At 36.5% G+C, this 15667-nt stretch overlaps 1 protein-coding gene across 1 annotated transcript in view; it reads left to right on the top strand.

Moving 5' to 3' along the window:
• Positions 1–12183, top strand: part of LOC150089625 (cilia- and flagella-associated protein 43) — a 302046-nt gene extending 289863 nt beyond the window's left edge. Inside the window, exon 15 of the mRNA XM_090390054.1 lies at positions 12053–12183. Within this exon, the coding sequence (XP_090246180.1) occupies positions 12053–12183 (131 nt within the window). The remainder of the gene's footprint in view (positions 1–12052) is intronic.
• The last annotated feature ends 3484 nt before the right edge of the window (positions 12184–15667 follow it).

Raw genomic sequence — 15667 nt, 5'->3', positions numbered from 1 at the left:
TTGTTTCTTGATTAGAAACAGCAATTTCCTTTCTCTGCTGACTGATCTCAACACTTCCACATTTGTCCATGGAATGCGTGATATTCTTCTATTCATGTACATCTCAAATTTCTTAATTGTTGCTTTCTTTAATGTCCAAGTCTCGCAACCATAGAGTAGGGTGGACCAGATGTAGCACTCCGTTACTCTTACTCAAAGGTTTAGATCCAACTGCAGATTACATAAAGCACCTTTCTTTTTGCAAAAGGCTGATCTTGCTATTTCAACTCTTTTAATTTCAGTTGATCATCCCCTTTGTCATTAATTTCTTTTCTAAATAGACACAACTGTTAACTTTTTCAATCAGTTTCCCATTGACCCGTAGAATACGAGTAGAGATAAATAACAAAGTAGCTGGCACAGGTGCTAATAACTTTTCTAAGGCTAGGAAGAAAAAAAATTTCTTGCTACATGTTCATAAAACCAATGGCTCACAAAAAATAAAATGAAGGCTGTAGAACAGTAAATAGAAGAGGAAATGTAGTAAAATTGTAGGGCTCAGGTAGTCCAGGGTCACAAATCTCATTTCTAAAGAAAGGATCTTGAACAGAATTCTGAGGGTATGAATCACAAATTTAAATATTGTGAAACTAACAAAAAAAATATGGAAAAAAAACCAATCATAGGGAATTAAAATAATAATAAAAACCAACAATTGGATAAAGAAAAATACTGTCTTCCCAGATCTGTCAGGTCAATTTTCAGGAACAGATCTGTTCCCAGATCTGTCAGGTCAATCCTCAGGAACACATCATATAGCTATACATAATGTGGCTAAAATTAAAGGTAAATTACACTACAGGAATATTTTGTTATTACCCCTGTTGACAAAGAAGCTAACAATTTTGCTTTCATCTGTAACGCCTTTTATGCAGATACTTTAAAAAAAAGAACTTCAGTCTAGTGATACGTGAAAACCTGTTCTTTCCTCTCCAAGTATCATTACAAAAAAGTTACTCATATAAATAAGAAATTGAAATTAAATATTAATGATTATAATTGCTTCTTGCTAAAACAGCTATGCCCAATTACCTGGGAAAACACTGCACTTATTACTAAAATTCATCCTGGACATTCTGCTTAACAACAAAATTATTCTCAACAAAGTATGTTTTGGATTACTACAGTAATAACATTGAAGACATTAAAACATTTGACTTTCCCAGTTTTTTCACCAATATCAACCTGGCCGATTTAAAAGCAGTACTTCAGGATATATATCAGAAGTATAAACATGTAATCAAATATAATATCACCTATTGGAATAATCTGATTAATCTTTTTATCTTCAATAATTTTGTCTTCAATGGTGATTTGGTTTACCAGAAAATTAAAGGAAGGACTCTAACATCATTTCTACTTCTATTGGCCTGAAATCTACATCCCAAAGTACCTTCTTTTGTTTAATTATGTTGATAAACTTTGTGTGCTCACCTGTCCAAATATTCAAAAAGATTATGAATATCTTTATCCTCAGGAACACACCTTGGAAAAGACTAACTCTTGCAATCAACTTGCAAATTACTTGGATCTGAATATTCACATCAATAATGGGAATATCTCTATTTATCTTTATAATAAACATGATGCCTTCAACTTTGAGGTGGTTATCTAATATCTTTAAAATTGTTCACTCTAATATCATTCTCTCCCAAAACAATATTCAAACAATTTAAAAAATTCAAATAATGTTTGAATTTTTTAAATTGTTTGAATATTGTTTTTTTTTTTCATGTTTGTCCTTTTATGAAAAAAAAATTCTTACAGAATGGTTTCAGTGACAACAAAAATAGCACATAAAAACAAAGTAAAGTAGTGTAGAATGGAGAAATGCATTATGTGCTGCAGAACAACTCCTGCATATGCACTTAGTTACTGTTTGGTGCATTCCACATAATGACTGGAACTGGTGGGTTAGTCACCCACACACTAGCAAGACTTTTGTGGATTTATTGGAGGATTGTTTTCTACAACAACATGTTAGAGGAGCAACCAGAGGGAGTAATACTCTTGATCTGATTATCAGCAGTGACTATTTGTGCATTAAGAATTTGCAGATAAAGGAGCCATTGGTGACAGTGATCACAGTGTACTGATGTGGGATTTACTGAAAGATGTAACTATCATCAAGGGTAAAGGGAAGAGATTTTGCTTTCGTAAAGGTGACTACAGTGGTCTCAGACAGTTTTTAAATTCCATGTAGTGGGATCAACTGATGATGTTACCAATGGTGAATTCTAAATGGGAAGCCTTCAGGGACTAAATTTTGGAGGCTACTAGGTTTTTTATATCAACTAAGAAATACAGTTCAAGGTTTAGGCCTAAATAGATGCCAGCTGAAATAATGAGGCTTGTTGTTATTTGTTATTTGGTTTTTAGGAGCATTAGCAACTAAGGCCATATTGCTCTGGGAATATGCGGTGGTCATTCCTGACCTTTCCGCATCCTCCGTATTTGGTGGTGTGATGGGCTTGAACCCCGGTCTAATCAAGAAACGTGTGCTCCGCACTGCTGCTCCTTCCCACCTGGCTACGGAGGCGCCAATGAGACTTGTGGCAGAGAAGAAAAATGCATGGGATGCATATAAATTATCAGACGACACAGAAGTTTATAGTAGATATAAGCTAGTCTGTAATCAAGTCACAAAGAAGGTTAGCCAAGCGAAGGTTGATTACAAGAAATCTTTGGTAAAGGATGCAAAGAAAAACAACAAACACTTCACTCATGCAAATTCTAGATGGAAGGGGATGAATCAGACTGGCCACTCGATATTGATGGTTCGACTGTTGATGATCCTGCTCAGATAGCTGACAAACTGAATGAGTATTTTGCATCTACATTCACACATGAGGAATTCTGTAAGGAATGGGAGGAAAGAAGTTTACTAAATTCTAACAGGGAGTTAAATGATTTTGTAATAACGGAGAACAAATTGGAGGAGAAATTGTTGAAGTTACATATAAGGAAGGCACCTGAGGTGAATGGGATCTATCCAGTTATATTGAAGGAGACAGCAAGGGAAGTAAGCAAATCCTTAGTCATAATTGTGGGAGCATCTTTAGATTCAGGGAAGGTCCCCATGGACTGAAGATATGCAAATGTATCCCAAATTCACAAAGGGGGTTCAAAGAGTGACACAAATAATTGTAGACCTGTTAGTTTAACTTCTGTTCTGGATAAAATAATGACATTACTGGTTAAAGAAGCATTGCAGGATCATAGTTCAAACACAGCCAGGGTTTGTTAAGGGGAGGTCTTGTCTTACCAATTTGATTGGATACTACAATATGGTCACAAAGGAACTGGATGCATAAAATAATTTTGATGTCATGTACTTGGATTTCAATAAAGCTTTTGATACTGTTGCATATGGAAGATTGCTTTGCAAATTGGAGCAGTATGGCATTAAGGGGAAGGTTGCTGTAATGGATAAAGGGATGGTTGAAGTGGGAGATGGCAGAGGTGGTAATAAATGGACACTGCTCTATGTGGACTAATGTTATTAGTGGTGTCCCACAGGGTTCAGTGCTGGGCCCATTGTTGTTTTGTGTATTTATCATTGATATTGATGAAGGTATATCAGGCTTAATGTCCAAGTTTTCAGATGATAGAATGGTTGGCAGGGTTGTTAATAATAGTAAAGATAGTATGCTACTGCAGGATCTAGAAAAGTTAGGCTGATGGGCTGAGAAGTGGCAACTAAAATGCACTTGTCAATGTTAAACAAAGTTTAACATTGACAAGTCCAAAGTAATGCATATGGGTAGCAGTAACCCAAGAGAAACGTACCAACTGTGCGGTACTACACTCAAGTTAGTGGAGAATGATAAAGACCTGTGGGTAATTGTGCAGTCTGATATGTAGTACTCTGTGCAGTGCAGACGGGCTGCCAGAACAGGATATGGAATTTTGTCGATGATATACATGTAGCCCTCTTTTAACTGAGGGCTACCTGTATATCATCAAACAGGTTTCGTTCCTGAAAGAACTTTCGCAAAAAAGAAATCATACATAAAATGAACCTAATGATATAATGTAAGTAATTGTAATAGAGGCATATGATGTAAGAAAGCTATTGTATGAGCTTATGTAGCAGCAGCCAAAAACAACAAAAAAAATTCACACAACCATTCCCTCTAAATGTTTGTCCAGTTCCTCCTTAAATTTATTTAACCTATCAACATCCACGACAGATGGAAGTTTGTTCCAGCAATTAACTACCCGCTAGCCAAAGGCAAATTTCCGCACATCTATTTTACAGCTGTATTTCCTCAATTTGAATTTATGCCCCCTTAGGTTCGTAATCTGAACAAGTGGAAGAATCTCATCAGAATTCAGGGTGCTCAATCCATTCAATGCCTCATTTTGTTTTGAGCAGTAGGTGTGAAGACAGTGGGAGTTGCAAGATAATAGGTACACTAATCTCCCAATGACGACTTATAACGCCGGTTCTTGTGGCTTATTTACAACTTGCAAAACATCTGTTTATAACTATTCTAGTTATTACTTGAATTTTATGATTTTTTTTTTAAATTTGGAGATTTTGAAATGTCCTGGTTAATCCAATCCTGGTAAATTGAGAGTCTGCTGTACTTTATTATTACCGTATTTAATGTTGGTAATGTCTTATTGTGTGTTTAATTTATCAATTAAACTTTATTATATGTATGTATGTTCAAGAAAATCACATTATATAAGGGGTCAGCAGGTGTTTGCTTATATCCTTGGTCTTAGCCATCCACAATAGGTCTTGGAACGTATCCCCCCACGGATACGGGGGTCTTAAGGTACTTTGCATTTGTCAATGTTAAACTTTAGTTGCCACTTCTCAGCCCATCTGCCTGCCCAAATTTTCTGGATCCTATTGCAGTAGCACACTGCCATTACTGTCATTACCAATCCTGCCAACCTTTGTATCATCTGCAAAATTTGACACTAAGCATGTTATACCTTCATCAATATCATTGATAAATATACAAAACAACAATGGGCCCAACACCGAACCCTGTGGGACTCCAATAATAACATTAGTCCATGAAGAGCAGCGTCCATTGATTACCACCCTCTGTCTTCTCGCACTCAGCCACCCTTATATCAGCAACTTACCCTTAATATCATTCTGCTCCAATCTGAACAGTAGTCTTCCATCCGCAACAGTGTCAAATGCTTTCCTGAAATCCATGTATATGATATCAAAATTATGTTTGGCATCCAGTTCCTTTGTAACCACATCATAATATCCAATCAGATTTATCACACAAGACTTTCCCTTAACAAAATCATGCTGTGTATGAATTATTTTTTTTTTTTTATGAAAATCTCCCATTATAAGACATTCTGATTTACTAGCCCACTTTATTTCTCTATACAATTGTTCGTTGTACTCATTAGGGTCATTAGGCCTATAACACACTCCTGCTCTTATTTTTGCTTTCCCAGTGCTTATGTTACACCAAACTGATTCAACATTGCACTGTCCATCTATGTCAACTGGATGCACTTCCTTTGAATTTATGTTTTTCTTAATGAGAATCAATGACTTATCAATGAATTGTCATAAGTAATATATTATTATATTTGAAACTCTGAAATGAATGTAAAAACAGTATTTTTATTAATATAAATCAATTAAATGTAATACAATATAAAATAGCCAAACTAAATTTAATTAAATAAAAAAAATTAATTTTGTACATTTACTTTGATATGTTCGAAGCTCAAGCCGAAAGTTTTTGTAAGTGCCAGTGCAAGGCCCCTGCATTTTTTTACCTTTTTTGGCATTGGCTTAATGCAGAGAGTTTTCTTTTCTGATGAATTCCTGGTTGAGGATCTTCTATTTTTTTGAAGAAAGCATGCAGAGTTGACTGTCACAATTTCCTCTTCCTTTCTTTAAGAATCTCATAATAAGGTCTAATGATACGATTACGCTCCTTTTCACTTTCATAATTTGCTCACAATCGTGGTCCATCTCACAGTGCTCATCAGTGAGGGTCTCCATGGGGTGCACTGTAGATCGCTTGTATTCATACATTTTAGAGTAGGCTCTTCATCTTATTCTTTCTCTTCCTCGTTCTGTTGGCTTAGGTCTTTAGCTAATTCATTATTTTAAAAGTTCTTGTCCATGGCTGTTACATCTTCAGCTGTAACCTCGTCCAGTCCTGCCTCTTGTGCCAGCCTGCTAACATCATCAACAATTCTCCACTGGGTCTAATCCTGTGAAGTTGTGCATAAATTGTGGGACAACAGTCTTGAATGGAGTATGGCAGTTCTGCCACACTCCATTCAAGCAGTTCACTGACACTTCCTCCAAAGCTGTGTTGATGTTATTAATTCCCTTCAAAATATCACATGTAGAGATTTTAGTTTTGTCTGACCTGTCCAAAACTCTCATGATTTCCATTTAGGTTTGGTGGAGGTAATAGGCTTTAAAGGTTGCTATTACCACCTGGTCAATTGGTTAAAACTGAAGTGGTGTTTGGTGGAATGTAAACAACTTTGAAGTCCAGAAATGTTCAGAATTCAGCAAGGTTTGCAGGATGGCAGGGGCATTGTCCAAGAGAAGAAGTGACTTGGTTGGTAACTCATTCTCTTAACAGAAATAGTTTGTGTACCAATCCAAGAAGATTTCTTCTGTCACCCAAGCCCTCTTGTTCCATTTCCAGTAGACTGGCAACGTGGCTATGTTTAGGCCCTTGAGAGCATGTGGTGTCTGTGAATGGTACACCAACATTGGTTTTAATATTAAAGTGCCAGTGATATTTGTGCCTGGCAGAAGTGTTAGCCTGTCTTTTGCAGCCTTGAAACCTGGTGTAGACTGCTCTTCATGGGCAATGAAGGTTTGTGATGGCAATTTCTTCCAATAAAGCCCAGTCTCATCAACATTAAAAATGAGACCAGGAGGATAATTATCCTTCTCTGCGATGGCTTGAAGCTTTGCAGGAAATGCTGCAGCTGCCTCAGCATCTGCAGTTTCCACCTCTCCACTTAATTTCACACATCACCACTTTGGTGATACATTTGTACACCTCCAGTCCATGGGGACCTCCCCTGAATTCAAGGAAGCTCTCATAATTATGGGTAAGGGTTTGCTTACTTCCTTTGCTGCCTCCTTTAATATAACTGGATAGATCCCATCCACCCCAGGTGCCTTTTTTATGTTTAACTTCAACAATTTCTCCTCCACTTTGCTCTCAGTTATTACAAAATCACTTAGCTCTCTGTTAGAGTTTGATAAACTTCTGGCACTTCCCTCATTGAATAACTCCTCGTGTGAATGTAGATGCAAAATACTCATTCAGTTTATCAGCTACCTGAGCATGATCATCAATAGTCAACCCATCTATGTTAAGTGGTTCAATTTGATTCATCCCTTTCCTTCTAGAGTTTACATAAGTAAAAAACTCTTTGCTGTTTTTCTTTGCATCCTTTTACAAGGACTTCTCGTAATCTGCCTTCACCTGCCTAACCTCCTTTGTGACTTGATTACAGACTAGTTTATATCTGCCATAGGCTTCTGTATCACCTGATACTTTATATGCATCCCATACATTTTTATTCTCTGCCACAAGCCTCATTAGTTCATCTGACATCCATTTAGGCCTAAACCTTGAAGTATTTCTTAGTTGGAATGAAAAGATTAGTAGCCTCCAAAATTAATTCACTGAAGGCTTCCCATTTAGAATTCAACGTCGGTAACATCATCAGTTGATCCCACTGTACAGAATCTAAAAATTGTCTGAGAACCCTGTAGTCACCTTTACGAAAGCAAGAGCCCTTTCCTTTAGCCTTAATGGTAGTTACATCTTTAAGTAATTCCCACATCAGTACGTTGTGATCACTGTCACCCAGTGGTTCCTTTATCTGCAAATTCTTAATGCTTGAATAATCACTGCTGATAATCAGATCAAGGGTATTACTCCCTCTGATTGCCTTTCAAACATGTTGCTGTAGAAAACAGTCCTCCAATAAATCCACAAAAGTCTAGTGTGCGAGTGACCAACCCACAAGTTCCAGTCAATATCTGGAAAGTTAAAATCCCCCATTATAAGACAGTCTGGTTTACTGGCCCACTCTATTTCTCTGCACAATTGCTGATTATACTCATCAGGTTCAGTAGGCCTATAACACTCACCTACTCTCATTTTTCCTTTCCAATTTGCTTATGTCACACCAAAGAGACTCAACATTTCATTGTCCACCAACATCAATTGGATGCACTTCCTTAGATTTTATGTGTTTCTTAACTAACAGCATAACTCCTCCTCCCTTCCTGTCCTGTCTATCCTTTCTGTACATATTGTACTCCCCAAATTCCAATTCTGCACTGCTCTGCTTATGTCTGTGTGACACCACATCTCTGATATCCAACAATATCTGCCTTTGATGTTTTGACTAACACTTCAAGCTTGTCAAATTTATTAACTATACTCCTAGTATTGGTGTACATGCAAGTATACATGCACCTGCTTCTACTCTTAGTTACCTTAACACAGCCCATGTATTTATTTCATGGGCTGTGTTTTATTTCATGTATTTGTTCCACTATGACTCCCAGCAGTCCTTGAAATCTTCATTGCCTTGCTTTCCAGGCTGCTGCTGCTCATTCTAATAGAAGCAGTGCAAGAATCACTTTTGCCTCTGCCTGTGGCCACTGTTAACCTTTAATCTGTGTATTTCTCCCCCCCCCCAAGCTAGCAGTTTTCTGTCCCACCTAATACTGCCTCGATAACATCAGCAAATATTCTTGCGCCCTTTCTATTTAAGTGTACCCCATCCCTGTGGAAGCAGTCTCTCCTGTCAACAAGCACAGACCAGGCTGAAAAAAATTCTACCCCCTGAATATATTATCCAGGGCCGAATTGATCGACAAGGCTCTCATCATATACTCACTCCTGTCGTGTATCTGGACAGAATTGCAGACACTTTCACATTCAAACCTAACTCGTGACTTTTTTTCAACATTGACATGTACTTGTTGAGTAAATCTGCAGATCTCTTGCTCTTAATGTGATTTGTTCCAACGTGTATAACCATATCACCTTTTGTGCCCTTAAAAGATGATTTCTATTCTACAACTTCATCAACTTCATAAACTTTTGTCCCTGGCAGACATATCCTGGGATGCCTCCATAGCCAGGTGGGCAGGAGCAGCAGTGCATAGCACATGCTTCTTGATTAGACCGGGGTTCGAGCCCATGACCCCCCAAATACGGAGAATGCAGAAAGGTCAGGGAATGACCACCACATATCCTCGGAGCAATATGGCCTTAGTTGCTAATGCTCCTAAAAACCAAATAACAACAACATACCCTGGTCCTGTTTCACATATCCTTCTTGCATAGTATATTCCCCGTCTCCTTGACAATAGAGTCACCAACAATAACTAGTTCCTTTGGGACCAGTGCATTCTGCCTTGGAGATTGCCTCTGTGTTTCCTGATGCACAGGAGTGAGCTCTGCCATTGAACTGGGCAGCTGAGAGCTTGATGTGCCCCTCATATTAATTTCTACGAGGGCATTTACCCTACACCTCAAGCTCTCATAGATGCCCATCAGAAAGCTGAGTTGGCGCGTAATTTCTTGACACTCTAGCACACACAAAGACATCCTCCTTGGCTAGATCATGTCCCGTTTTAGAGAGTTCAACAAACATTTCACACATTTTTTGAGACTGTGATGCGTTGGAGAATCGCCCCTTTTGTTTCTCCCCTGTGTCACAGCACTTTCACTAGTCTGTGATCTTTGCTTTGCAGCTCTAGTCTGGGTCATAATTTCCGTTTAAATACAATTTAATTAGCAATGAAATTTAATAAGATTAATAATATTTTTGATTAAATTCCTGAAATGTTTTAAAATATTTAAAAACAGAACATTTTACAGCATATAAACAATTTTGTTAACCTTGAAATCCATGAAAAATTTTTCAAGCTAAAAGGTTTTAGATCACTAAAACTTGAGACTGACTTATATGTAGGTGATACACATAGGTTAATACATAAATGATTATATATAAATGAATATCTGTTCTTTTGCACAGTGAATACTCATGTCAAGAAGAACAGCAATTACAAGCATTGTCTACCAACAAGAGTTTGAGATAGATGGCATACCCATTTATTTTGAGGGAAGCAGCAAGGGAGTGTTTCAGACTGTTCAGATTGAGTATGAGAGCTGCACTGAAGTTGAGAGTAACTCCCTTATATTGCAGATGTATCAATGTATTTCCAACTAGAAAGATGGTTCTAAGAACAAAGTGGGTAACTACAGACTGGTGAGTCTAACTTCATTGATAGGGAAAATCATGGAGGCAATGATTAAAATTCAACATCAATTGCTGATATAGAAATGGTATTCTGAACAGAATAGCAGATGGTTTAGTAATGGGAAAATTTTGTTTAAATAACACGATAAACTATTATGGTAGAATCACTCGTGAATTGGATTTAAGAAATATGTTGTTTGATTGTACTTTAGTAAGCATTTTACTCCATTTTGTAAGAGAGATTTCTATATAATGTGGAACACAGTAGGATCATGAGCACAATCCTTAGATGGATTACGAGATGGTGACAGGATAGGATTTTAGAAAAGGGTTTTAATTAATGGTTACTTCAGCAAAAATGCATTGAGAAACATATCATAAAAAGTTTGAAACAATTGATGGAATACTCTGCAAATACAGCTTGAATATACAAATAAAAATTGAATAACAAAACTGCTAAAATATAAATAATAAAAGTTCCAAAATACAAACCAAGTAGCTTTCAAAGCTATGTGCATCTTTATCAACTTATAGTAGAGTTGTTTGCAACTTTTTCTCTTGTAAGTGCCATTTTTATTCATTACACTATATAAAAATCTTCCCTTGGATGAATACAGAGCATGCCACTTGGCCAAGAGAATGAATATAAAAATAAGCAAATCCAAATAAGTATAATGCTGATGGGTAGCAGTAATCCCAGATTAACATACCAACTATGTGGTACTACACTCAAGTTAGAGGAAAATGGAAAAGACCTGGGAGTTATTGTGTAGTCAGATACAAAGTTCTTTGAGCAGTGCAGACAGGCTGCCAAGCTCATGGCATTTTGTCAATGATATACAGAAATTTTGCTAGCAGGGATAATTTTTATCCTGATTATTTATGGCCTTATCCAGATGATAAGGCCATATATAATCAGGATAAATCACGTTAGGCTGCATCTTGAGTACACTATACAGGTATGGAGGCCTCACTTTAGGAACAATGTAGATCTGCTAGAACAGGTGCAGAGAATGGACACCCAGATTGGTGAAGGGAACAAAAGTATGCTTACCAAGAAAGGCTTCAGTTCTGCAAATTGCAGTTTGGAGACTAGCCACTTGCTAGGAGATCTGACAGGTGTTTAAGGCCTTGAATGATTGAGTAAGCTAAATGTTGATGCTATTTTTCCTCTTGCTGAGACTGCACATATGAGGGGGGCATAAATTCAAATTGAGGAAGGATGGGTGCAGGATAGATGTGTGGAAGTTTGTCTTCAGCCAGCAGTTGGTTGATTGATTGTTGGAACAAACTTCCATCTGTTGTTATGAAAGTGGGTGGTTTGAATAAATTCAACAAAGAACTACACAAATTCTTGGAGGGTATGGATGGGTGAGGTGTGTACTTTTTTTTTTTTTTTTTTCTTTTACTGATGCTTTATAAGCTTGCTTTCTTGCATCATTTGCCACTACTAATAATAATACCATCGGCATGCAACAGAAAATTATCCTTTGTGCCACTTGCTGGCCAAAATGACTAGGATTGCTGGTGCCTATTACAGTAGATAAAGAGAAATGTAGCCATTATCATTATTTTATTATTTATATTTTACCAGTTTTACTTGTATTTTAAAGTTTGTTTTATTAAAACATTTTTGGTATTCTTATGTATGTTATTTTTTTATTATTTCTATTTTTATTTGTATATAAGTTTTATTTACTCAGTACTTCATTGGTTGTCTCAAAAACATTTTATAATAACGCTTACTCTTCAGAATGGGTTATAGCTAGAAGTTGGAGTCCCAGAGGGATTGCTGCTGGGTCTGCACCTGTTGCTGATTTTCTTAGTGACATTGATGAAAGAATACAAGGCATGATTTTATTAAAAATTTGGGAACGTGGTTAAGTGGTTCAAGATGGGAAGTAATCATATTGCCAACAATCTAAATGCTGAAAGTCATCATTGAAACAATCAAAACACCAAATGGGTCAAAATACAAACACATTGAAATGGCAACTGAGCTAAAACACAAAAACATTAGAAATAACGGCACTTGAAAATGCCAATACCTAAAATGTTGACACTTCAAAATGCCAACAAATGAAAATGCTGACTGGTACAAATGCTATAGGAAATGCCAACATAAATCCATTGGCCTCCCACCTCTCAAGCGCTTGAGAAGGGGGAAGAAACATAAAAATTTACCCTGCACCAGGGTCCACTTGTAATATATGTCCTTTGTGTTATATGTCCACTGTGATATACGTCCGCTGTGATATACATCCCTTGCAGAAGTCTGAGAGTTCCCCATCTTCTGCAGAAAAGTGTGCTGTGTCTGAGAATCATGAAGGTTTTAATGTATAACTGAATAAATATTATAAATAAATAATTTTTATTGGTACAGATAGTGTACACAAATTCCCATCAATGTAAGCTACCAGGGGTTCTTTATTATGTGTCTACCTGTTACATAAGAACCATAATAGCTCTTAAATGCTTTTATTATATCTGTATAGCAAGTCATCTGTGTAGAACAACTGTAATATGTAATTTCAAGAAATTAAATTAAATAGGGTTTTTAAAATCCCTAAGGTTTCTTAGTAACTAGTGAGTGTGTATGTTCCCGTGCTGGAAGCTACAATAAATAGACCCATTTAAAAAAATTGACCAGAATGGAAAGAAAAGTTGGATGTCTCTAATGTGCTGGATGTTGATTCTTGATGTCCTTGATATCCTGGCTCTTTGAAATCATAAAAGATCATTATCAAATTGTTGAACTATGAGATTTGAGATAAACTTCGCTGTGAATTAGTCTGATTTATTGCCACTGAAAGGAGCTGGGGATCCCGCAGTGTCGGGTTTGGGGGGGCTGTAATAATGCTAGTGATAAGTTTGTCAGCTGTTAGGCTGGGATCTCTTATACTGGTGGTTTCTCTTGGGCTTTTGGAGGACAGTATTATCAGCATTTATAAATTTATATTAATATAACTAATTGTTTCCAGAATAGGACTCAATTTTAATGATTTTGAAATCCTAAAGTCCCTCCCCATAAATTGAAAAAAGAAACAATAAAAGCAAATAAAAAAATTAAGAAGGGAGGGAAAAAAAGGGCAAAAAATTGACTGATTCCACTAAAATTAGGGTAGAAATAAGCCTTTTTTTTTTTTTTTTTTTTTTTTTTGTTCCCCATATGATGATAATAATAACAATAATAGGTTGCATCAAGAAACACTTCACTCAATTGAAATCATGATGATAGTCATGAAAATGTGCCTGAATTACCTTCCCTCATAAAGATCTTCACCCATTAGAAATTTTGTTTAAATTATTAATTACAGCAATGCAATTGTTTGGCACTATACCTGTTATAAGCTATTGGCATTATAAGCATTTGGAATTTTCACCTGTTGGTGTTCCAAGCCTTTTGCCATTTTATTTTTAAATATTAGTGTTTTTATGAGATAGTTGATATTCTGAACTGTTAGCATTCTGACTATGTATGTGTATTAAACTGTCTCCATTCCAAAGGGTCAGCATTTTGAATATTTGTTTTTAGACATATTCATCATTTTGAATATCAGCATTTAGACATATTTGCTATTTTGACTGTCAGCAATTTGATATTCAGTATTTTGATTGTTCTTAATTTTAACTAAACCTGCCTTGTGCAGGTTTAGTTCAAATCAATTTAGTTCAGTTTAGTTTCCTTCAAGACAACTTGGATGGGTGTCATGGGTGTTCAGGCAATTGGCAGCTATATTTTAATAATGAAAAATGCAAGTTTACACTTGGGAAATAATAATCCCAAATCATTTAAATATTTGGAAGGGCTGAATTAAAAATAATAATAAAATAAAGGGATTTGTGGGTTATAATACAGGCAGACATGAATCTCTATGCAGTGTAGCCAAGGTTGAAAGGAGAGCTCAGTGATGATTTAACAAACTTAAATGGAACATTAATGAATGTTAGCTTAATTTAATGAACAATTTCTTGGAGAAATAGGGAAGTTATATAGCAACTGTAAGATTGCACTTGGAATGCTGTATCCAGGTATAGAGGCCACACCCAAAAAAAAAAAAAAAAAAAAAAAAAAGCTTCCTGAAAAGGTTAAGGGATTGTGCAAAGCACTTTGTGATGTTGGCAAGTGGGTGCTCAGGGGCAGATTTTGAATATGTGGCTAGAGTTATTTCAGTATATCTTTTAATGATGCACATGAGCATCTGCTCCTCTTGAAGCAGCTCTGATAGGAGCAAGTGTTAGGAGAAATGTAGCCTTCACTCATTATCTATATGAGAGACTTAAAGTACAGTTAACAGCATTTTTCAAAGGACCAAAGATCATTATCTTTGGTCCTTTGAAAAAAAATCTGCACTTGGAGATGTCCAAGCATCATTATCCATTGATAATGATGCTTGGGCATCTCCAAGTGAAATTTGTCTAAGGATTTCGTAACCATGAATTTTTGTCCTTTACTGTTTGACACCAACAATATAGCATTTTTCAGTAGCATTCAGCATTTATCATAGGTTATGTAGCAGACTATTCAAGGACTATTTATAAGAAATAGTCCTTGAATATGTAAATGAGAACTCACTGGTATTGGGCACACCATGGGCCTTCCTTGGCAGCACTTGCAGAACTCTGTTTCCACTGTGAGCTCATCTTCTTTGTTTCAAATCCATAATAATGATCTTTGCAACAATTAACAATCAGGAGAGGGTAGGAGTTGACCCTCTTCAGGAAATATATAAAATGTAGCAAGCAGAGACATATGCTCATACACTTTTCGATAATACAAATGAGTCATACATTGTTGAGTACACAATACAAATGCTGATATTCAGCACCTATCTTGTTGGAATTACATAGTAATTAACCTACACGAGACCATTCACCTGCACAATTCTGCTGCATAACTAATGGCATGATGTACATGTCCACTACTGGTTAACAGTAAAACTTTTGGGTTGTTATCTAATAAGTTTATCGGAAAACTGCTAGTTGGGGGGGATACAAGGAATAATAGATTAACAGTAGCCACTGGCAGAGGTGGAAGTGATTCTTGCACTGCTTCTATTGAAATGAGCAGAAGCCTGAAAAACAAGATGCAGGATATTTCAGAGACTGCTGGGAGTCATTGCGGTACAAGTAAACACATGGGTTGTGTTAGGGTAGCCAAGAATAGAAACAGGTGCATGTATACCTGCGTGTACACCAATGCTAGGAGTTTGTTAAATAACTTTGATGAATTTGAGGTATTGCTCAAAACATCAAAGGCAGATATTGTTGGGATATCAGAGACGTGGTGTCACACAGATATAAGGAATGCGGAACTGGAATTTGGGGAATACAATGTATAGAAAGGATAGACAGGACAGGAGGGGAG

Source organism: Mastigoproctus giganteus, chromosome 2 (genome assembly GCF_048544385.1).
Source record: "Mastigoproctus giganteus isolate SK-2022 chromosome 2, ASM4854438v1, whole genome shotgun sequence".
NCBI lineage: Eukaryota > Metazoa > Arthropoda > Arachnida > Uropygi > Thelyphonidae > Mastigoproctus > Mastigoproctus giganteus.
This window is presented reverse-complemented; position numbering and strand designations above follow the sequence as displayed.